This window comes from Onychostoma macrolepis, chromosome 16 (assembly GCF_012432095.1).
Source record: "Onychostoma macrolepis isolate SWU-2019 chromosome 16, ASM1243209v1, whole genome shotgun sequence".
In the NCBI taxonomy this organism is placed as follows: Eukaryota; Metazoa; Chordata; class Actinopteri; order Cypriniformes; family Cyprinidae; genus Onychostoma; species Onychostoma macrolepis.
In genome coordinates this window covers 7,224,353-7,249,640 of record NC_081170.1, presented here as the reverse complement: position 1 = coordinate 7,249,640, position 25,288 = coordinate 7,224,353, and the positions used below count along the sequence as shown (strand labels likewise).

The 25,288-nt window shown below is 35.6% G+C and overlaps 1 protein-coding gene across 5 annotated transcripts in view; it reads right to left on the bottom strand.

Moving 5' to 3' along the window:
- Positions 1-25,288, bottom strand: part of oxr1a (oxidation resistance 1a) — a 165,351-nt gene that overhangs the window by 63,836 nt on the left and 76,227 nt on the right. Inside the window, exon 1 of one of the 5 annotated variants that reach the window (XM_058745912.1) lies at positions 18,909-19,188. The exons of the other annotated variants lie outside the window; for them this stretch is intronic. Coding sequence (XP_058601895.1) covers positions 18,909-19,041 — 133 coding nt within the window. The 5' untranslated portion in view covers positions 19,042-19,188. Of the gene's footprint in view, positions 1-18,908; positions 19,189-25,288 lie in introns of those variants that run through there. 5 annotated transcript variants of the gene reach the window in all.

Below are 25,288 nucleotides of genomic sequence, written 5' to 3'. Positions count from 1 at the left end.
ATGATGATTTGGTGCTCAAGAAACATTTCTTATTATTATCAATGTTGAAAACAGTTGTGTTGCTTAAGATTTTTGTGGAAACTGTGCTACATGTACAAATTCACTGATATTAATAATAAATTAAGATATAATTAACTAATATTAAAATTTATTTCTTATTATATTCAGTTATTTATTATTTGAAATTTCTAATTTATTACAATAAAATTGATTATATTAAATTAGATTACAGTGGGGCAAAAAAGTATTTAGTCAGCCACCAATTGTGCAAGTTCTCCCACTTAAAAAGATGAGAGAGGCCTGTAATTTTCATCATAGGTATACCTCAACTATGAGAGACAAAATGAGAAAAAAAATCCAGAAAATCACATTGTAGGATTTTTAAAGAATTTATTTGCAAATTATGGTGGAAAATAAGTATTTGGTCAATAACAAAATTTAATCTCAATTCTTTGTTATATACCCTTTGTTGGCAATGACAGAGGTCAAACGTTTTCTGTAAGTCTTCACAAGGTTTTCACACACTGTTGCTGGAATTTTGGCCCATTCCTCCATGCAGATCTCCTCTAGAGCAGTAATGTTTTGGGGCTGTCGCTGGGCAACACGGACTCCAAAGATTTTCGATGGGGTTGAGATCTGGAGACTGGCTGGGCCACTCCAGGACCTTGAAATGCTTCTACGAAGCCACTCCTTCGTTGCCCAGGCGGTGTGTTTGGGATCATTGTCATGCTGAAAGACCCAGCCACGTTTCATCTTCAATGCCCTTGCTGATGGAAGGAGGTTTTCACTCAAAATCTCACGATACATGGCCCCATTTATTCTTTCGTTTACGGATCAGTCGTCCTGGTCCCTTTGCAGAAAAACAGCCCCAAAGCATGATGTTTCCACCCCATGCTTCACAGTAGGTATGGTGTTCTTTGGATGCAACTCAGCATTCTTTCTCCTCCAAACACGACAAGTTGAGTTTTTACCAAAAAGTTCTATTTTGGTTTCATCTGACCATATGACATTCTCCCAATCCTCTTCTGGATCATCCAAATGCTCTCTAGCAAACTTCAGACGGGCCGGACATGTACTGGCTTAAGCAGGGGGACACGTCTGGCACTGCAGGATGTGAGTCCCTGGCGGCGCAGTGTGTTACTGATGGTAGCCTTTGTTACTTTGGTCCCAGCTCTCTGCAGGTCATTCACTAGGTCCCCCGTGTGGTTCTGGGATTTTTGCTCACAGTTGGGTGAGATCTTGCATGGAGCCCCAGATCGAGGGAGATGATCAGTGGTCTTGTATGTCTTCCATTTTCTAATAATTGCTCCCACAGTTGATTTCTTCACACCAAGCTGCTTACCTATTGCAGATTCAGTCTTCCCAGCCTGGTGCAGGTCTACAATTTTGTTTCTGGTGTCCTTTGACAGCTCTTTGGTCTTAGCCATGGTGGAGTTTGGAGTCGGACTGTTTGAGGTTGTGGACAGGTGTCTTTTATACTGATAATGAGTTCAAACAGATGCCATTAATACAGGTAACGAGTGGAGGACAGAGGAGCCTCTTAAAGAAGAAGTTACAGGTCTGTGAGAGCCAGAAATCTTGCTTGTTTGTAGGTGACCAAATACTTATTTTACCGAGGAATTTACCAATTAATTCTTTAAAAATCCTACAATGTGATTTTCTGGATTTGTTTTTCTCGTTTTGTCTCTCATAGTTGAGGTATACCTATGATGAAAATTACAGGCCTCTCTCATCTTTTTAAGTGGGAGAACTTGCACAATTGGTGGCTGACTAAATACTTTTTTGCCCCACTGTATATTGAACCAAAACATATACAATAATTGTCCCCCACACTTTTTTGTGACCATGTTACAGTGTGATTTTTCCACATAACAAAAAATTTAAATTTTTAAAATGTCAAAAATGTCATTATGAAGGGAGACAAACAAATAATTGCACAGCATTTACAAATAGCAGTTGATTACATTCATCATACTACTCAGCCCTGGTATAAACAAACAAACAAAAATAAATTGACATTTAAAAAAGAGATGAACTATCAAGGAACTTGGACATTAGCAAGATCTACAGAACATGAGGTGTGCTACAAACAATGTTTAGGTTGACCAAAATTTTGGAAAGGAATAGATTAAAAGATCAATATCAGATCATTCAAATGCAGTTTGCAATCATCAAACCAAAACGTACATCCACTAGAACTAATGTGTATGCATATAGGCTCATGGGTGTGCATGTGTATGTTCAGGGTTATGAGAGCGATGTTAGCAATTCCCCCACATGTTCACTCTGCTTCAGGCGGTCAGTCCGTCTTCACATTAACATTAACTCCAGAATCCGTCTAACAGGTTCTGCACTTGTGACAAGTGTGACAGAGAGACGCTCGGCTGTGCAGCCATGAGTCATAGTCGTCCTGCTATTTCTGTGCTCACACCAAAGAGACGGCAGCGAAAGAAACCAGGCCAGCGCAAGCGCTGATACGAACACTGATCTTTTATCCAGCGCTTTCACGCCTCTGTTTGAGAGTGTAACCTGACAAACAGCGACAGTGGCTGATCTCTCTGTATTTACAGTACATGTCACTGAATGAGACGACTCGCCTCCGAAATACACATTGTCATGATATTTAGAAAGCTGATCTGCACTGATTCAAAGGATGATGTGTGATTCCCACATTCAGAGATATAAACTATATTTTCTATAGTAGACAGTACTGTTATTATTGCTCATAATTAGGCTCAGGAATTTGGAATTGGATGGGAACTGAAAAGAATTCTGCAGCTTCCCTTCCTGTGTTGACATGTTTTAAAATGAAACAGGAAGTCTGCGCAGAACATAATTGAAGGATAAAACAAAACAAAATCAAATCAAATATAAAATTGTGTACTAAAGCACTTTGAACATATTTCTTTAATTTTCTTTTAATATACATCTGTGTTCTATACACACACACAAACTCACACACATACATATAGTATCTCACAGAAGTGAGTACACCCCTCACATTTGTGTAAATATTTTATTATATCTTTTCATGTGACAACACTGAAGAAATGACATTTTGCTACAATGTAAAGTAGTGAGTGTACAGCTTGTACAACAGTGTAAATTTGCTGTCCCCTCAAAATAACTCAACACACACCCATTAATGTCTAAACCACTGGCCACAAAAGTGAGTACACCCCTAAGTGAAAATGTCCAAATTGGGCCCAATTAGCCATTTTCTCTCCCCGGTGTCATGTGACTCTTTAGTGTTACAAGGTCTCAGGTGTGAATGGGGAGCAGGTGTGTTAAATTTGGTGTTATCGCTCTCACTCTCTCATACTGGTCACTGGAAGTTCAACATGGCAAAGAACTCTCTGAAGGATCTGAAAAAAAGAATCGTTGCTCTACATAAAGATGGCGTAGGCTATAAGAAGATTGCCAAGACCCTGAAACTGAGCTGCAGCATGGTGGTCAAGACCATACAGCGGTTTAACAGGACAGGTTCCACTCAGAACAGGCCTCGCCATGGTCGACCAAAGTGCACATGCTCAACATCATATCCAGAGGTTGTGTTTGGGAAATAGACGTATGAGTGCTGCCAGCATTGCTGCAGAGGTTGAAGGGGTGGGGGGTCAGCCTGTCAGTGCTCAGACCATACGCCGCACACTGCATCAAATTGGTCTGCATGGCTGTCGTCCCAGAAGGAAGCCTCTTCTAAAGATGATGCACAAGAAAGCCTGCAAACTGTTTGCTGACGACAAGCAGACTAAGGACATGGATTACTGGAACCATGTCCCGTGGTCTGATGAGACCAAGATAAACTTATTTGGTTCAGATGGTGTCAAGCGTGTATGGCGGCAACCAGGTGAGGAGTACAAAGACAAGTGTGTCTTGCCTACAGTCAAGCATGGTGGTGGGAGTGTCATGGTCTGGGGCTGCATGAGTGCTACCATGAATGTCAACATGCACTGTGACATACTGAAGCAGAGCATGATCCCCTCCCTTCTATTCCAACATGATAACGACCCCAAATACACCTCCAAGACAACCACTGCCTTGCTAAAGTAGTTGAGGGTAAAGGTGATGGACTGGCCAAGCATGTCTCCAGACCTAAACCCTATTGAGCATCTGTGGGGCATCCTCAAATGGAAGGTGGAGGAGCACAAGGTCTCTAACATCCACCAGCTCCGTGATGTCGTCATGGAGGAGTGGAAGAGGACTCCAGTGGTAACCTGTGAAGCTCTGGTGAACTCCATGCCCAAGAGGGTTAAGGCAGTGCTGGAAAATAATGGTGGCCACACAAAATATTGACACTTTGGGCCCAATTTGGACATTTTCACTTAGGGGTGTACTCACTTTTGTGGCCAGCGGTTTAGACATTAATGGCTGTGTGTTGAGTTATTTTGAGGGGACAGCAAATTTACACTGTTATACAAGCTGTACACTCACTACTTTACATTGTAGCAAAGTGTCATTTCTTCAGTGTTGTCACATGAAAAGATATAATAAAATATTTACAAAAATGTGAGGGGTGTACACACTTCTGTGACATACTATATATATATATATATATATATATATATATATATATATATATATATATATATATATATATATATAGCCTATATATAGCCTATATATATCCCAAGAAAAAAATTCACAGAAATGTAAATCTAAAACATATATATATATTTTTAAATGACTCAATTACAGAGAAACAGAGAATTTGGGGTATAATTAATATAATTCATATGTTTACAACACCCCGATAATAGATCGCAAAAATATGCTAATGTCTGTGTGCTGCAGTACAACAGCATTGACCGAGGCATGAGTCAGAGAGAGAAACACAGCGAGCAAAACACACACAGCAGAGATAAGTTCCATGAAAAACGGTGAAATTGTCTAGAATTGAACCCTCACATGTGTGTGTATATCGTCTGAACCAGGCTTTTCACACGCTGAGATAAGAGCTGCCACATCAAAACTAAACAAAGAGCCCAATGTGTGTCTGAGAGACACCAAATCCATGGTCTCTGTGGCTCTGGATGGACACTGGCCACACACAGAATGTTCCAGAGCTGCAGAGACCATGGATTTTGTGTTTCTCCATCAACAAAATATGACAAATCTCTTGAATAAATATGCATTTGTTCTCAGTACTCATGACACGTTGGGTTTGTTCACAAGTCCAGTGAGCTGCACTACTTTCTACATATGAAGCATCCCAGCTCAAATGTAACCTCATAAGTCAGTGATTTGGAACACTCTACATAGGCAGCGGCACATAAATCACACTTTTGGAACAGCATTTGCATCTATGATGTCTTATAATGCTGCCTATGTAGGCAGCTCACTGTGTTTTGGAACACAGCCATTGTACTGTGGCTCACTGATTATCTAGCATTTTGTTCTCTAAATATAAAGGCCACTGCTAATAAGAAGTAGTGTTCAGTGGTCACATAACACAGGTGGGAAATATGGGACAAGGTCACACGCTGTTCTCTTTTTCCTTTCAGTGGCAAAGGAAATAATATTATTCCTGACCCAGATACATTTGCAACATTTTACCTATTTTGTCTGCAAATGTAACACTAATTGTACATGCACATTCATTAAATAAAAAACACAAACAAGTGCACCTCAGACTTATGATTTTAAGCAGTAAAAGCTCTCAAAAATGCAGCTCTAATGGTCTATGGCAGTTATACTAAAAACATTAACCCAGTCTTGAGGATCAATTATCAGTGAAGTATGCAAATTCAGCGACTTTAACCATGAAAATGTGATAAGGCATAACAGGTTATACCTATGAATGAGGTTTGTACATGTAGAAGCCTCAATATGCCAAACATATAACATAGCATGGCTTATAATGATCCAATTACAATTGTAAATAAACATATAATATATATTACATATAAATACATAATATATAATTTCTTATACCTATGATTACTTATGATTTAATTTTGAATTATTTTTAAATTAAGCATCATAATATTTAAACAAAAAATATACAAATTAATATATTATTTTACAAGAAATTGTACTTTTTTTTTTTAAAATGAGTACTTCTAATCAAGGATACATTAATATGACAATATGACAAAAAGTGACAGTAAAGATGTTTACATTGTTAAAAATAATTTCTATCTCAAATAATAGCTGTATGTATAAATGCATTCAAACTTTCTAATAAAAAAATACAATAAATATAAAATATATACAGTTTTAAAAAAGCAGTATAACTGTTTTCAACATTGAAAATAATAAGAAATGTTTCTTGAGCAGCAAATCAGCATATTAGATTATATTAGAATGATTTCTGAAGGATCATGTGACACCTGTAGACTGAAGTAATGATGCTGAAAATTGAGCTTTGCATCATATGAAACAACATTTTAAAATATGTTAAAATAGAAAAGTTACTGTAAATTGTAATAATATTTCACAATATTAATGTTTTTACTGTATTTTAGACCAAAATTACACCCTTGGTAAGAATAAGAGATTAAAAAAATAATAATAATTAAATAAATAAAGTTGTGATAGGTGAAATTCTGTCAAACGTCTTCAGCTTCTTTTACACGTTCAAGCTGCATGATTTGAGGTATCATTCATGTCTGTGAGGTATCTATTAAATAGTGCATGCTGAATTACAAAGCAAAGTTGTAGAGTCAGGAATAAAATACATTACACATCTGACACTGCAATCAAAGTTGAAGAAAATGTATTTTTATGTATTTGTTGTGTGATCCTTATTTGGGCGTTGTTGTCACACAAGGACGCAGAACGCATGCGACCAACTTCAGCGTGACAGAGAAAACAACCAGGCTTGTGTTAGCGGCAGCTGCAACGACCCGGCGGATGTTATTCTTAGACCGCTCTCATTTACTGCTCAGAATGGTGCTGGAAACAAGTGCCCCATCATAATAAGCAGGTGGTACACACACACACACACACACACACACAGAGAGAGTGCTGGAATGAGATGACTATGGCTGTGTGGAGACTTTGTTATTTGCTGTGCAAAACTCTGCTTCATTTTAACAACAATGAACAAACAATCTGATTCACTATTCCAAGATCGGACTTAAAGGGACAGCTAACCCAAAAAAAAGAGCATTACTTCTCCTCATGTCATCCTAAATGTATGCTGTTATTCTTTTCAAACACAAAAGGAGAAAAAAACAGCAATACAAACAATGTTATTATTTTTGACTTATAATCCTCATACATCAACACAGACCTGTACTAAACAAAGCATCTTTACTGGTGAAGACACATACCAACATACTGTAAATATATAAATAAATGCAATTGTGTGACAGCATTCGCTGTAGAGGATGACTCAACTTATATAAGGCTGAGATACTTGACACACACTTGAAGTGAAGTCGTGTTCGACATCCAGATACAGATTTGAGAATCTATAGGCATGAAAAAGCTCTTATGTTTACAGTACACACTGTCCTAGTATGAACTACATAACATGCTTTTCTGACAGTAAAGTCATACATTTTTAATGTGAGCTTTTGCTCATACGACTGCATGTTGTTCTCAAGTTCAGATTCTTTCTTCACATAAAGCTGAGACGTCTCACAAAGCTCATGTATTAGCAACATATTACTGATATGGGTGCCCATAACAGTGGCAGTGCATCATGCATTTACATTTAAACACATTATGTAATATAATCACAGGATTCGTGTAATCTGATTTCTGACTAATTCTACTGAAAATATTAATGTTAAACAGGAAAAGAATCATGTGTGCAATCACACTTTGTCATGACTGGGAGGAAAAGTTGGCACACATATGCTTTCCATTTCATCACTTTCTTTACTCAGGAATTTCACTCATATTTTTTGTGCTTAAGGGGACATATTAAGAACTTTTAGTTTTATTTTTCTCTCTGAGATTCAGTTATAATTTTAGTCTTTCTTTGCACTAGAAAGAGTCACAATTTAGATTTTCATGACCATATTCCATCCTCTCTCTGAAACTTAAAATTAAAAAGGCTATTTTTGCTACTGTAGCTTTAAGACTTCTATATACACACTGAGGCTGTTACTATTCAGACTGTGGCTTTATTTTTAAACCAAATTCATTTTGAATCTAGCTTAGAAAAAATATTTTTTTTATTTTATAGAATTAATTATTATACTATTTAATTATACTAATTTATATTTATTGAGGAAAAAAAATCTCAAAAACCTTCAGATGCAATTTTACATAGTTTATATATATAAAAAAACACATTTGGTCTAGATTTAAACCCCAAATTTTTTTTTTCTTTTGTCATGACTTCTCACCTAGAACAGAAAGTAGCGAATATATGTGGAATGACCAAATGTGGCCGGTCACATGTTACTGTTAGTTGTGACGTTATAATTAAGATGATTTCTGAACAAGCTGTTATTGCTTAGTTTTAATGTTAGAATAAGTTGTTAGAATATGTCTACATGGTACACCAGACTTACAATGAATCGTGTTCCATCATATGACCCGTTTAGCAAAGGGAGAAGTAACAGCTATGGGAAAAACACGGCAAAGTTGCTCACTGAACCGAACAGCTCAAAGTCCCCGGCATTTGTCACGGCCCAGACTGTCACAGTAGCTGGTGTGTATGTGTGTGTTTGCTGGTACTGCAGTTTGAATTCTACGTCAGGGGAAATGCTGAACTCCACACGGCCTGTTCCTTTCCCTCATTAACACCCACCCCAGGTCAATTAATCAAACCCCGATCCTGTCAGTGGCTCCGCGTGTGTCACCTACACCAGAGCCTCTCATTAGCACTCACTCCAGGGTGACTAATCGCAGCAAGATCCCTCCATCCACTCGGTTATTGCTTTAGTGAGCACTATTTAGTTTGCAAATCAAATAAAGCAGTGGCTAAAGTCAGCCTCTACACTGCTGTAGTGAGTTCAACTCTGCTCTTAATGTGAGCTTCTGAGAACCGCTGAAGACATCAGAGTTTGGTTGGAAGGCTGAATAGTGAATTGAACAATGGGATATTTGTTGATTAAACACAAATCATTAATGATTAAATTATTCTGTCAAAGAACATAACTAAAAAATAAGAGGAAAAAGGCAATGGCTTTGTTTAGTACCAATACTGTTTAAAAAAGTATGTAAAACAGCATGCGATAATAAACTGCAGCTGTAGCTTCAATTTAGCTAGTTGCATTGAGTTATCATATCAGGAATCATTTTGTAATATTGTGTAAAATGAATCGGATGATTCATTTAAACGAGCTAGTGCAAAAATGATTCTGGGATTCATTTAGAATCTCTATGCACATCATATATGAAAAATCAATTAAAGAATTAAAAAACGTAAATATTTATTTAATATAATATTTATTATTTATATAAAAAGGACAATGTACATGAATCAACATTCAAATAAATGTAAATGCACCCAAAATAGCCAAAAGGCTCATTTTCATAGGCAGTCCCTTTGCAGAAAAAAAAAAAAAAACTAAATGAAAACGAAAAAGAGAAAACAACAACAACAACAATATAAGTTTGGAATATACACCTTGGTTATATATGCAATTAAATAGCACTTATATAAGGCACTTAAATAATAAAAGTATAGCTGCAAGTATGATTAATCACAATTCATCGATTCAAAATAAAAGTTTATGTTTACATATACATATATATATGCTTTAAACGCAAAGGATGGTCACACCAAATACTGATTTAATTTAGTTAATAGAAGTTAATTGATGATGAAAATCTATCAAGTAAAAAAAGCAAAAAAGCAAAAAAGCAAACGAAAAAGAAATATTTTTCGGATGTATGCATCAAAACAATGCGCTACCATATAGCTACGCATTGTGTCAATAGAGCGCAGTGAAGAATAACTTAAAGAGGTTTCCTGCGTTTGTGGAGCTTAACTCTTGCTGCTGATTTGAATGGCGATGCTTTCCCGTGTTAAGTGTCAGTTGATGGCCTTCCATTTTTAGGCTGATATTTCGAGAAAGAATCCAGCATCATTCCCAAAACTTTGCAGCATGTATGTGTCCGAAAAACTAGTTTCATTCAAATTCTGAATAGATTATTGCCTAGAAAACACACAAAGCGTGCTCCCTTTATCATCACTAAAAGGATCACTCATCAAAGTTCATTGCAATCTCACAAAGTTCAGTTATAATCAAGCTCTCTAAACTACACAATGAATCTCTTATTTACATCGCGTCTATATTTAGTTAGTCATGAGATGATTCACGAGCATGCAACACTCTGGCGACTTTAGCGGTGAGTGAATTCTGAAAAACTACAGCATTTCTGATTGGCCATTGTGTTGAAGAAATCAACAGATATGTCTTCGGCTACATTACTCAACGCTGCAAAAACACGTTGGATAGTTTGCCAGATCTTTTGTCAGATCTCACACACACACACACACTTCAGTATACTACAAAAATAATAGTATGATAGTATGCTACTTGGAACATATGCATTGTGTTCCAGGTCTTCATGTGAGAGGTATGATGCATGATTTCTAAGAGATGACCTATGACTTACACGGCAAAAAAAAAAAAAAAAAAAAAGAGTCTTCTTCAAATTTATTGGCATGACTAAAGAGCACATTGGGATGAGACGTGACGTCTAGCTCAACACTTCCCTTCAGCAGAGACGCTTTAACTATTCTTCATCTCACTGCATGTGGCAGCTTTAGAGCTAAATCCATATCCACCATTGGGAAAGCAGGACAAATAATGCAGGTCAGGGGAAAAAAAAAGCCCCAGAGCGCAGACTGGAGCTGAAAGATCAGCCGCTGTGCTGCAGGTAAACAGCTCCCTCGGCCTTTGACGCACGACGGCCCTGGATGCTTAGTCAGAATTTAAAAGGTTATTGAACAGGGGGCAAAGTTTGATCCGCTGAGCGTAAACCCTCCCTGCTACTTTAGCATTTAGTCTAGACGAGCGCAAAATACACACCGCTGGGGCCTCAATGCTTTCTAGCAATCAATGAAGTTCAAAGGTGATGTCTATGGAGTCAATGCTCATGTTTCATTTTCCTTTTGGTTTACATTCAAGTTCCAAACAAAACAGAAAGTAATCAAATGAGATGACGTATCCTTCATTTGTTAAATATTTAAAATGCAAAATATGCATTTCATTTTATGTCTATATATATATATATATTACTTGAAATAAAAATAAACTTTAACTGAAATAAAATAAAAGCATTAAAAAGGTAAGCTTATTTCAGTTAGTTATCAATGCAACAATTTTATTTAGTTTAACGATGTACTATAATAAGTATCACTAAAACTGAAACAAAAATTAATAAAAACTATATAGACATAAAAACTATAAAAGTGTCTCAATGGTAGGGGTGTGCGATATAGTATATCGTCTGCGATAATATCGTAATTGTTGTTTTAACGATGTGCAATTTGACATTATCGAGTATTTCGCAAAACCAAACAGAACACCTTCAGTACGGAGTGCACACTTACATTACGCCGTGAAGTCTAGACTAGGGCGCATGCGCATTTAGAATGTGTTCTTTCACTGCATGATTCAGTCTAATAAAATGCATTAAGAATGATCACAAAATTCAAGATACGGGGGCAGAAAATGCGTATATATATATCATTTCATATGATTAAAATCACATGAAGAGTGCCGTTTTTTTCTTCAAAAATAAGCATGATTACAAATGTGATATTGATTTTATACAACAGTTCGATAAACAATAAGTTAATATTAAGAGACTTACGTTTTAGACACCATATTGCCTGTTTTGGCTCTATTTCGCCAACAAAAAATAATTCCAAACAGCGACAGCACTGCTTTGCGTCTCTGAGCAACATGACGGTGTTTCGTTCCTGAATGAATCAACCGTTTAAATGATTCGGTTCAGTCGCAATGACTCACTTGAGAACAGTGACTTGCTGCCACGTACTGGCGATTTTAATTTCACATTTAAAGTATCTTTTCATTTTAAAATAACTTCAAACATCAGTATTCAGTGTTTTATGTTTAAAATATCAAAACATTATGCATTTGTAACTGCAGTTTAAAGCACTCCATGTCCCTCTGAGCTGCATTAAACAGCGTGTAAATACATCTAAATGCCAATTCAGATGCAACTTCTGCAAAGATTAATTTTGTTGATACTGGTTTCATTTGTTTGGTAACAGCCTAAATGTCTTATTATTCTAACTGACTGATTAAATGTAACAATTTGATTCAAAAGATGAAAAAATGGCTTTTTTAAAGGTAATATTGCTCATAAAAGGTAAAAATGAATTTAAACTTATATGAAAAGATTAATTTCAATCACTGATGTGAACTGACCACACAGAATATGAAGAATATCAAAAATGGTAGCTGTCCACGGTAGTCAGATATCAGCACAATAACACACTCGGCAAAATATCGTCATCGAAAAAATCCCCAAAATATCGAGATATCATTTTTTTTCAATTATCGCACACCCCTACTTAACGGTACTAAAATAATATGTTAATACATTTAATGCATCATACACGGGAAAATATAAGTACATCATTTTAATATAAATAATAATAATAATATTAATATATAGTTAATCATAGAACATTAAATTACATTTTAAATGCACTAAATGTGCATTAAAATATTCATATCTTATTTAATACTAATATTTTATTTAATAAAAACTATAATTGTACCTAAATAGTACTAAAATAACACTATCAATAAATTTGTTTAATGTATTATATATGTAAATAATAATATTAATATCACATTAAATTATATTTAACATTTACTAAATTCCTTAAAATATATGAATATCACAACAGTCATTAGGATGCATTTTTTGTCATTGTTTAATTTATTAAATTATATTAATATTCATACATTTTAATTTACATTTAATAGATTAAAAAGCATTACATAATTAAGAAATTACTCAAAATGCATCCTAATGACTATTATTATAAGTACAAAATGACTTTTGTGATATATAGCATTATCATAATAATACCTGTGTCCAAGGACAGGTAGTCAGACAGGTAGTTTTACAGATAAAATCAGCACATGAGCAGTCATGGCATGCTAGCTTCAGTTCTACCTGTTTTGGAATCCACACATGACCTCTTGGGTTGTCACAGCACAGTACTGGCTAATGCGCCGAGGAATTAGTCTTAACTCAGTAATGAAAACACACCCACACACCCCATTCATCTTTGGGGGTGATCTAGAGAAAAGCAGGACGCGTCTTGTGCCTCCCACGTCCATCTAAAGCCAGTACAGATGTATGCTAATGGACTCCCTGCGCTTCCAGCACGGCATCAGTGTGGCCCACTCATTCTTTAGACCGGTTCCTCTCCCGTAATGAGGGGCCAGAGGCGCTTCAGAAAACGCTGTGCCATTATTTCATTGTTTTGGGAACGCATGCACATTTATAAATAGAATGACTTCTGAAATTCCACCACTGAGCATTTGGGGCTGATATCATATCATTAATGACTAATGAATGAAAATATCTGATAATGTTTATCATGATTATAAATATTAATTCATGAAAAATATTTGCTTTAAATTTAAAAAATGCTAAATTGAAACACCATCATTCCCCACTGTATTTAAGCAATGCTTCATTTTGCAATGCAGAAATGTGATTTCCCACAGTTAGTTACTGTTTACACAAGGATGAGCTCCATTTGTTTTTATCTCTGTGTTTTTTAATCCATTTATGCAAATGGGCTTACACGGTGCTATCGGCATTGCACCACTTTGATAAGTGTCAAATGGTAAGGACAGCAATATTGTCTGCTGCGGTTATCCTTTTATGTGTCTAACTGAATGTTGTGGTGAACTAATGGTGCAATGCTATTTCCTGTACTTTGACAATTTCACAGCAGTCAAATCCTTACATTTTACTCTTCTCTGGCCTAGAATTGGGTTGTATGACCAAAATCGAACAGTATGTCAAGGTAATGTAACAGTATACACAAGACAAGATAGCTCTTGAAATGCAACCAAAAAACATGTTTATTAATATACTATTATACACTGTCACTACCGTTGAAAATTTTGGGGTCAGTATCATTAAAAAAAAAAAAAAAAAAAAAAGGAAATTAATACTTCTATTCAGAAAGGGCACATTAGATTAATCAAAACTTGAAGGTAAAGACTTTTTAACTGTTACAAATAACAATTATATTTAAAATAAATGCTATTATTTTGAACATTCTATTCATCAAAGAATTTTGGAAAAAAGAATAACGGTTTCCATAAAAATATGAAGCAGCACAACTGTTTTCAAAATTGATAATAATAAGAAATGTTACTTATGTTACAGTAAATCAGCATATTAGAATGATTTCTGAAGGACCATGTGAGACTGCAGTGAGACCACTAAAGACTGGAGTAATGACTGCTGAAAATTCAGTTTTGCCATCACAGGAAAAAAATACATTTTTAAATTGATTAAATAACAAACTATTGTATATCAACCTACAGTCATGGCCAAAAATATCGGCACCCTTGGTAAATATGATCAAAGAAGGCTGTGAAAATAAATCTGCATTGTTAATCCTTTTGATCTTTTATTAAAAAAATTCACAAAAATCTAACCTTTCATTGGATAATAAGAATTTAAAATGGGGGGAAATATCATTATGAAATAAATGCTTTTCTCAAATACACGTTGGACACAATTATTGGCACCCCTAGAAATTCCTATGAGTAAAATATCTCTGAAGTATATTCCCATTCATATTCAAAATTTTGAGCACTCCAGGGTGATTATGAAAATGAAATTATCCAGCCATGGCTTCCTGTTTCACAGAAATATAAATAGGAGAGAAAACAAAGCCCAAATTCCCTTAATCATCCATCACAATGAGAAAAACCAGAGAATATATTTCTGATGTGCAGCAAAAGATAATTGAGCTTCACAAATTAGTGAAGTGGCTTTAAGAAAAGAGCTAGAGCAGTGAAAATTCCCATTTCCACCATCAGGGCAATAATTAAGAATTTTCAATCAACATAAAATGTTACGAAACTGCCTGGAAGAGGACGTGTGTCTACAGGGCATAAAATTAACACTCGCCAAGCGCCAAATGCGAGTAAAAATCAACGCTGGCGAGTAAATGTAACAGTGTCAGTCACCAGTTGGCGGGTAAAACTTTTCCGAAATATAACAATGCAATGTAGTGAAAACAACAGCCAGTTTTAAAAGGGATTCGCTGTTTCTGACGTAAGTAAATAATAAAATAATATTTTCCAAAGATGAGCTCATGATTGGTTAGCTGTTCTGTCATAAACGACCAGAGCGAATCGAATAATAGGATACAAACGGGCTGATAAGGTCAGAGCAGTGTGATGGCCAGCTTGTCCCTAGACACGGTTCTAATAACTTTACCTGAGAAGTTATTGCTGCTTCATTTCGGAAGATTAACTTTTCCCTTCTTTATTTATTAGACACACACCTGGGGTTACGCCGGCTAAACGGTGCAGTGAAGTAGACTACGTTCATCTGTACCACGGCCTGTACACATACACCGAGCCGCAGTACACAGCGCACCAGTAGCACTTCAACGGACGAAAACACACACAATTATGTCAAAATACGCGGTTTTGGCGAGTTACCTCGTAAACGTAGTCTTAAATAAGTTATAAAGTCTTAAATGACCGTAAAGAGTTTGGAGAAGATATGTGTCAGATCTGCTTCATGTGCATCAGGTTTTAAAGACACAGCGCTGCTTTTAAAGTAAAACCTGCTGAAGTCTGTCATTGATGTAAATCAAGGAACAAAAGAAAAAGAGAAATCACTCAACTGCTCTAGTCGCTGATTAATAAATAATCTGTATAGCTTGTGCATATGCAATTTATAGTTTATGTGAATATTGTTTTAAAATCACTTAATATTTCAGAGCCTATTAAATGTAAAAAATAATGGCTTTTAATTATACTATAATGTTGAATAGCTATAATTAATAGGTCAAATTGAGGGAAAATACATTTAATAGAGACACCATGCAGTAGTAGTATTGGTATCAATACTTCATTAATAATAGGCTACTTAGTAAAAAGATGCCATTAAAAACATATTTAAAATATACTATCTTTATGTTGTTTCTACATTAATTTGTAGGTTCAATGTGAAATTATGACAATATAAATATGTGATTAATCATGATTAATTACAAAAAAATGTGTGATTTTTTTTAATCGATTGACAGAAAGCACTAATGTTAACCTTTTATAGATTTTAGATTTCAATTTAATTTCAAATTTTATAGGTCCCACCAGAAAGAGATCGGGACGACCCCCATCTCCTTGGCCCCTTTTAAATTTTCAGTTCAATATGACCCTCAAATGAAGCTAATTGAATAGCCCTGCTCTAATCTGTCAACATGGGTGTGGAAAAAATACACACCACATTTGCACTGCAAACTGAGTATGTGTGAAACAGGCGTAACACAATGGCCTGCTCTGTTTGCCGTTTTTGAGGGACATAAAAAAAAAAAAGATGATAAATCAATAAATCTGTTTGCTTTTTTTCTTGTAAGTAAAGTTAAGGACAAATTAAAAACATTGTAAATATGTTTAGTCATTGTAGTAGTAATGACTGCCTGTTTTTGCAAAAAGAGTTTCATGGCCGGTAAAAAAATATTTTGACCGGTACATTTGATCATGTCACCGGCCATTGGCAGGTGTGGCAAAAAGTTAGTTTTAGGCCCTGTGTGTCTATATTGTCCTAATGCACGGTGAGAAGGAGAGTTTGAGAGGTTAAAGACTCTCCAAGGACCACAGCTGGAGAATTGCAGAAAATATTTGAGTCTCAGGGTCAGAAAACCTTTAAAAAAAAATTGTCAAACAGCACCTACATCACCACATATTGTTTGGGAGGGTTTCAAGAAAAATTCTCCTCGCTCATCCAAAAACAAACTCCAGCATATTCAGTTATCAGACAGGACAGGAACTTCAAATAAGACTGGCTTCTATGGTCAGATGAAACTAAAAAATTAGCTTTTTAGCAGCAAACACTCAAGTTGGGTTTGGTGAACACAGGGATAAAAAGTACCCCATGTGTACAATAAAATATACTGCTGTATTTTTGATGTTGTGGGCCTATATTTCTGCTCGAGGTCCCGGACATCTTGTTTAGACACATGGCATCAAATACCAACAGATAAAAAAAATCAATAAGTGACTGACTCTGTTAGAAATCTTATAATGGGCCATGTTTGGATCTTCCAACCGTACAATAATCCAAACACAAACCTCAAAAACAACACAAAAATGGGTCACTGAGCACAAAACCAAGCTTCTGCTGGCCATTCCAGTCCTCTGACCTGAACCCTATAGAAAATGAGTGGGTGAACTGAAGAGAAGCACCAACATGAAGCTGGGAATCTAAAGGGTCTGGAGTGATTCTGGATGAAGGAATGGTCTCTGATCTCTTGTCAGGTGTTCTCTAACCTCATCAGGCATTATAGGAGAAACTTCAGAGCTGTTAAACTGGCAAATGGAGGTTTCAAAAAGTATGCCGTTAAAGGGTGCCGTTAATTGTGGCCAACGTGTATTAGAGAAATTTTTTTATTTCATAATGATATTTCCCCCCATTTAAAATTCTTATTATCCAATGAAAGGTTAGATTTTTATGATTTTTTTTAATAAAATATCAAAAGGATTAACAATGCAGATTAATTTTCACATCCTTCTTTGATCATATTTACCAAGGGTGCCGATATTTTTGGCCATGACTGTATATCTACTGCAGAATAAACAGGATTGCAAAATTGCTATCAGATGAAACATGTCTATCATCATACAGCATATATCATCATGCCTCCCAGCTGTCCTCTGGCCTAATTAGTCCTTGCAATTAACCTGACTCACAGCCCACTGTGACAGAAATACATAACACAGAGTCTGCTGTCGATGCAAGAGTTCACAGCACTTAGGACGTCTTTACAAAACTGCAGAGACATGTATACATGGACTATTTTTAAGGTGGTCGAGAAGTAATAATCTATCAGTGCCAATACAATATGAAGGGTTCCTACAGAGTTTGACCAATATAATTCCATTGCTTTATCAGTTGGTTCATGATTTTTAAAAAAATATTTACATTATTCCAAATCTGCATGACTTTTTAATATCCATGAAATGCTAAATGTGAATGCTAAATTTAGTTTGGGGACAAATTCTCATTATTAACTAACTAACTACAACTTTTGCCTCAATAAACTCCTAATTTGCTGCGTATTAATAGTTATAAGGCGGTTGTTAGGTTTAGGTGAGGAGTAGGATTCTAGGATCTAAAATATGGTCACGCAGAATAATATGCGCTTTATACTAATAAACAGCTAATATGCTAGTAATATGCATGTTAATAAGCAACTAGCTTTTAGTGAGAATTGGTCCCTAAACTAAAGTGTTACCAATTTAGAATCGCGTCATTCTGTAATGTTTATGATTCTGTCACACTTCACAACTAAGTGAAGAAACTGCAAGCATCTACAGCTGATTAAATATTATATATAAAGTTGATATAATATATATATTTATGATCATAACCAAAATAGACAAATATATATTCATTAGAGACATTGAATGTACTTTAAAAAATTTCGAGGAACCATGAATATGTCAGCAGAGTCTGAGAAAACAAAACTAGAGCAAAGATGCAGCAATAAACTTTACAATACCAAATGCTTCTAAGTGTACTGTAAAGCCAGGATATGAACTCTTAACTCTTCCTCACAAAAGTTCACCAGTCAAATGCAATGCAAATGCACAGGAGGGCAGCTGACACGTAAAAACTCTCTTAATAATAACTCACTGTAGAACTGCAGCCATGTTGCACTGTCAATATTTACAGGCGCGCAACAAGAGCAACAACTATTACGTTTCAACCCGTTTGTAAAACTTTTGAGAGGAACACAAAACTAATACCTGCAGTGTGTGTTTCATGCGCTTTCTCCAGAGGCGTTTCTGCATCAGAGTAGTCTTTAAACTGAACTTCTCTCACGGTAACAGGCCAGATTTTACCAGTGATCGCGTCTCTGAACGACTGAATATAATCCATATTCAGATCCTCCCCAAAGCATAAACATTTAAAAGCAATAAAAACAACGCCGAGTTATTTGCCCAGGGGGAGACTGAAACACGCGAGCTGAAGCAGGAACTGAAACTGACAGCAGCTGCTGAACTTTTCGGCGTTTGTTACGTACGCAACGTGACGCGACGCAACGCGACCAAAACGCTCTCTTCTCTACACTGCAGAAGTGATGGAATGCTGACGTAAACAAAGACTGTGATTGGTCGACTGCCTGAGACTTCAGGATTAAACGCGTCGCGTCTGTAGCCGTGTACAGTGAAACACCTGTGGGGAAAAATTATTGAAGCAACATTTCTTTGCATACAACGCACTGTTCGAAGTTAATACCAAATGAATGTTTTGAAGTTTATGGCCAATTATGTTTACTGGCTAGTTTTGAGTTCTTAGGCTAATATAGTTTTTTTTTTTTTTTTTTTTTTAAATATAGCAAGGGAAGCGTATATAGGCCTAAATATTATAATATTCATTTCAAGTAATGTCTTCAAATCTTCATATTTGTGACCCTGGACCACAAAACCAGTCTTTAAGCCTGGAATACACTACGCGATTTTTGCCCAAATTTTCCCCCGATTTTACAGTCTGAACAAATTGATGCTAGTTGAGGAAAGTCGGAGCCAGTCTGCAGATTACAGCTGACAGATTCCACAGAAAATCGCGTAGTGTATGATGGTTACAGACTCCGATTTTTTAGCTCCAGACTTTGATTCTATCCAGTCGGAGGATATCAAACATGTTTGATATTTTCAGCCGATTTTAGAACAGGTATGTTTTCATTTGTCATCCGTCTCCTAGTAGAAAGGCGCACGTTTCTGCATTAGTTTGTTGTGATCGGAACAACTATAAAGTCTGGTAGTGTATGATCTTCAGTGGTGTAGTGTATGATGCCCAGTTTTCCTTTGTCACTATTTACAAAGTCGGTAAGTGTATGATGCCTAGTGTTTTAAAAAATCTGTTCAGATTTTAAAAGTCGTGTAGTGTATTCCAGCCTTAAGTCGCTGGGATATATTTGTAGCAATAGCCAAAAATACACTGTATGGGTCAAAATTATAGATTTTTCTTTTATGGCAAAAATCATTAGTATTTTAAGATCATATTCCATGAAGATATTTTGTAAATTTGCTACTGTAAATATATCAAAACGTCGTTTTTTATTAGTAATATGCATGGCTAAGAATTCATTTGGACAACTTTAAAGGCGATTTTCTCAATATTTAGATTTTTTTGCACCCTCAGATTCCAGATTTTCAAATAGTTGTATCTCAGCCAAATATTGTCCGATCCTAACAAACCATACATCAATGGAAAGCTTATTCATTCAGATTTCAGATTATGTATAAATCCATGGTCACATTTATTGGAGCATCTTGCAAGTGTGATACTAATGACCCAGTAAATAAACACATGCTTTTTATACACTAACATAACATTACATTTTATACACTAACACAAGTATAAAATAGCTCTGTCACAGAAAAACATGCATGTTAGGCCTATATGATTTTATCATGCCTCGGACACTTTTGTGGTTACCCAAAACACACCAGCAAACACTGCTATCAACCTAACAGTAAACCTTGAATTCAGAGGGGGTAAATTAGGCAAACATGCTGTAATTATGCAGAGAGTCTCAATTATATTTTAACTTGATGAAAACAGCTTGCAGGGAAAGCGATCAGTAGATCTCCACCTCCCCAACGACATCTATACAGCTCATCTGACGATATGAGAGCCACTGCTAATTGCAAAGATTGTTCAGTGTCTTTTTAATTCATCAAGTTAATTACATCCCAAGGGGTAACAAATGAAATGTGCCTCTCAGGCCAAATTTACACAGATCCCAAAATCCCCAAAAACGTAAATGAGCAAAACTCCCTCTGCTGGTCAGCCATATTATTGTACATTCATATTTTGTTCAGCCCAGCTGAGTTGGCAACAATGCATGAATTCAACTGCTGATAAAAGACTTCCCATTGTTGTGAAAACAATTGAAAGTTATCATCAGAGTAACACAGAACCCTAAAAGTCCAGACGTCTGGTCAAAACAGCTGCCTTTAGAAGAAAATTGAGCACAATGAAGGTACATCTGATGGATGAAACAATTGAGGTCAGCTTCTTCCTCCTCATCCTGATCTGGTATTTTTCCCATTTCTCTTATTGGTCATTTTAGTACAGGGACTGTGGAGTAGTGTCATTTTAGCAGTATTATATTATAGTATTATAGAGTTTTTAAAACATCTTTCTATATAGCTTTAATAGATTTTTTATTTCAGTTTTAGTTACTAATTTTCATTTAAGTTTTTTTCATATGATGTTTTTCATCTAATATTTTTATTTATTTATTTCAATTACTGAATATTACTTTAAATTAACAACACTGTCTGAAAAAAAGAAGAAGAAATCTGTCATTATTTACTCACCCTCATGTCGTTCCAAGATGTTATTTTTTTATGTGGAATTCAAAATGAGAAATTTAGAACATTATTCCATGAATAAGAACCTAAATATCTGTTCCTCACACAAAGCTGTTGTATTCCTTCAGAATACTTGGAATACAGCGCTCAAATCATATGGGCTACTTTTATAGTTTTTTTTTTTTCAGTCCTTCTGGTCACTAAAACGATAAATAGAAAATATATTGTAGTATTTGATTTCTCTGAAAATATAACAAGCATATGGGTTTGGTGAAGTTTTTCATTTGTAGATGAACTACTGTACACAGTAGCCACAAAATGGCACACAGAAGCTAAAGGACAGTCCTTGTTGTACTGTAATTGCATGGAAGTTCAAAAACCAGCAGGTCATTAAATTATTTCTTAAATAATGAGAAGTTAAGGGCCTTTCAAATCCTTCTTGTGCTGGGCTCAACACAGATATACAAACATACTATTGATTCGAGGTTCTCCACAAGCTCGGCTGTAATTAAAGAACAGTTTAATTTGATCGGCCCTATGAAAGACCCACCATGCTCATTACATAGAAGAGAAATAAAATAAGCCCTATTAGCTGAGGGAGATTAAAGCAGGGCTTCCCTCCTAACCAATATTCCTCTCTCCTCTCAGTGCGCACAGTATTCATTGGATGCCTTTTTCTATTTCAACTTCCAGAATGGAAGAGAGTCTGGGGAAATAATAAGGAGCACACAGAATTAGTTCATTTGTTCTCCATTAGATATTTATAGTGATTCATCAAATGTTCCAAACCAGAACGAGGGAGGATTTTTCTAGATATATACACACATGTATCATCACTGCAACCAGCAGCATTTTATACGTACCTAATTATTGAATACGATCAACCAGGGTCTAAAATTAAAACTCAAGCAGCGCCAAATGCAAGAAAAATTGCCTATGATGAGTAAATTAAATGGAGCACCTTTCCGATCCGCCCGTAACTTCATTAGGAACTGTAACATAAGGCTTAAATTGAATTGTAAGAACGATCTGACGCTCGCTGATGTAAGAGACGTGCAAAGACATACAAACACTCAAGACTCAAGCAGCAGCATCTTCTGCTTTTGTCAGGGCCTTTTAGGATTGTCCTGGGCCCTGTGAATTTAAGCAGTTTTTTGCTGTCGCATATTTAGAATGTTTTCAACATTTTCTTTCTTTTTTCTTTTTGACAGAAATGAATACTTTTATTCAACAAGGATGTGTTACAAAAAACTGATTGTAAAAACAAGATTAGAAAAGATTTCTTTTAAACTTTTTATTTATCAAAGAATCATGAAAAATATATATCAAGCAGCCCAACTGTTTCCAAAATTAATAATAAATCAGCATATTAGAATGAATTCTGAAAGATCATGCGACGCTGAAGACTGTAATGACTGATGAAAATTCATCTTTGTATAATAGGAGTAAATGACATTTTAAGCATATTATTTAGTCTATTAGTATATTACCATATATATATACCATTATTTAAATAATATTTAACAATATTCAGTTTATTCCTGTAGTATTGATCAAATATATATATATGTATATAAATATGTATATATATACATACATACATACACACACACACACACACATATATAATTAATTACATAATTATTTGTTACCTATAAGTTTTATTATATTTTATTATATTAGTGTTAAAGAAGAGATACTGTAATATACATGAAAATGAACTCAGCACCTGAAAATTGAGTTTTTGCTTGTATATCTCAAGTAAAATGTTGTATGGAAACCAAATGAGAGCCATAATCCTTTTCCTTCAGTCAAGACGGATCTCATTACTAAACCACCACCACAACTGCCATCTCCACATTGAATGTGTCCAGACACCACACACACACACACAGCACATCAACCCAAAGATGAACATCTGCACATTACCCTGAGCCTCACAGTTTACAGGCCCAATTAGACAGACACAAATGGAGCAAAAACTCACTCCGGCTGGGCAGATGCAGCTAATAGAGAAAGCAGTGAAGCTCTGCTGCTGTAATGAATGAGCACTAAATACAATCAGATTACGCCAGACAGAACGTCTCCCGTACGACAGCTGTATTTGTGATAAACGATACAGTGAAATGTTATTCATGACACAAAATGTGGTGCAGAGGAAGGAATCATAGATATTGTGGATGAGGAGATAAAATACCAGCAAATGGATGCATGACGTCCAATGCCTGAGACACTCATTTTCTTCCATTTTACTTGTGTGGGATTTTTCGGGATGGTAAATTGCTTTCTACGATCTCAGTGCAGCTCCCTGCTGAGTACGAGAGCACTATGATAGAGATATTATAATAGAGTCTTGGTAAAACTCGAAAACAAAAAGGAGACCGTTTCATTTTAATGTATCACTTCAAATAAATGATTCAATGATTAGTTTGTTTATCATTCACTAATGTTCAAGGAAGTCTTCAACTAATTTTTTACATGCCTTGAAGTATTTTAGCAAAAAAAAAAAAAAAAAACTATACTACAAAACTAAAAACTATACTAAATATTATATTATCCATGCATCGTGATTTCCAAATGTAATATTGTGCATCAGTGAAAACAAGAAAATCTGAATTTGTACAAAAACTTAATTTGACCAATGTCATAAATTATCTTATTTAATAACTAAATATTTAAATAATTAAATGTTTCATGTCATAATGTTTGTTTGGTTGGAATTTCAAATTCCAAATTAATGCTAAAATAAATGAATAAATAATAGTTAGGGGTGCATCTAACTTTTAATTAATAAAAATTCAATCTTCATTGAGTTCATTTTGTGAGAGAAAAAAAAAAAAGTGAAAACATGCCTCGATTATCTTTTAACAAGATTTTATTGTATTTTATTTTCAGTAGCCGTTTGGCAGAAATTTAGTTCCTCTGACTGAGAGGAGGGAAAAAAATCTAAATTTGTATCCATTTTAAAGCAAATACATACATATTGAGATATATATTGAAGGAATATTTTTTAGCAATATATCGCCATGTCATACAGTTTGTTGTTGTCAAACTCGCAGAAATCACACACTTCCCCCGAGGCACAGCATACAGGTGGAGTGCTTGGCTTTCATGCAGGTGGATAATGTGTTGTCTTCTGTTTAGGTGTATGATTGCCTCAAAGACAAAAGTACTGCTTTCCCTCTCTGAGATGACAGCACCATCTAACAGATGATTATGCTGTCCAAACTGCACAGAAACTCATGAATATTCACAAGACAAATGCAAATGACTCAGTCAGAGAATGAATCATTTCACCAAGGCATGAGTGTGTAACAGTCCCTCCCCGCTGATCTGAGTTCAGGAAGGTCTATTAGTTTGAATATGAGCAGTCATGAGAGGCCTGAGTCAGATCTTCCCATCAGCGTTTTTAACGTTGAGGCTATTTTACCTCCTCTGCTCAACTGACCTCAGCGGTTGTTCAGTCATTGCTGTGAGAACCAGGGATTGCAATTATACACGGCATTCCTCAGAAATGAGTTTGACTGCATAGATGCACATGGCATCCAAACATCAGTTAGACTGTCACGACGGCAATCAATCAACTGCTAGACTCGTGTCACGCTAACCAATCAGCAACTGGACCCTTTACACAGCAACCAATCACCTGCTAGACTCTTGTCACAGATCATCAGCCAGACTGTCATCACAGCAACCAATAGTTGGATTCAGCCAATCAACTGCTAGACCAGTTCTCCACCTTATTTTGAAAGCATCATTGCATGCATCATCACTCAAAAGTGTTCACTAAATCCTTGTATAGG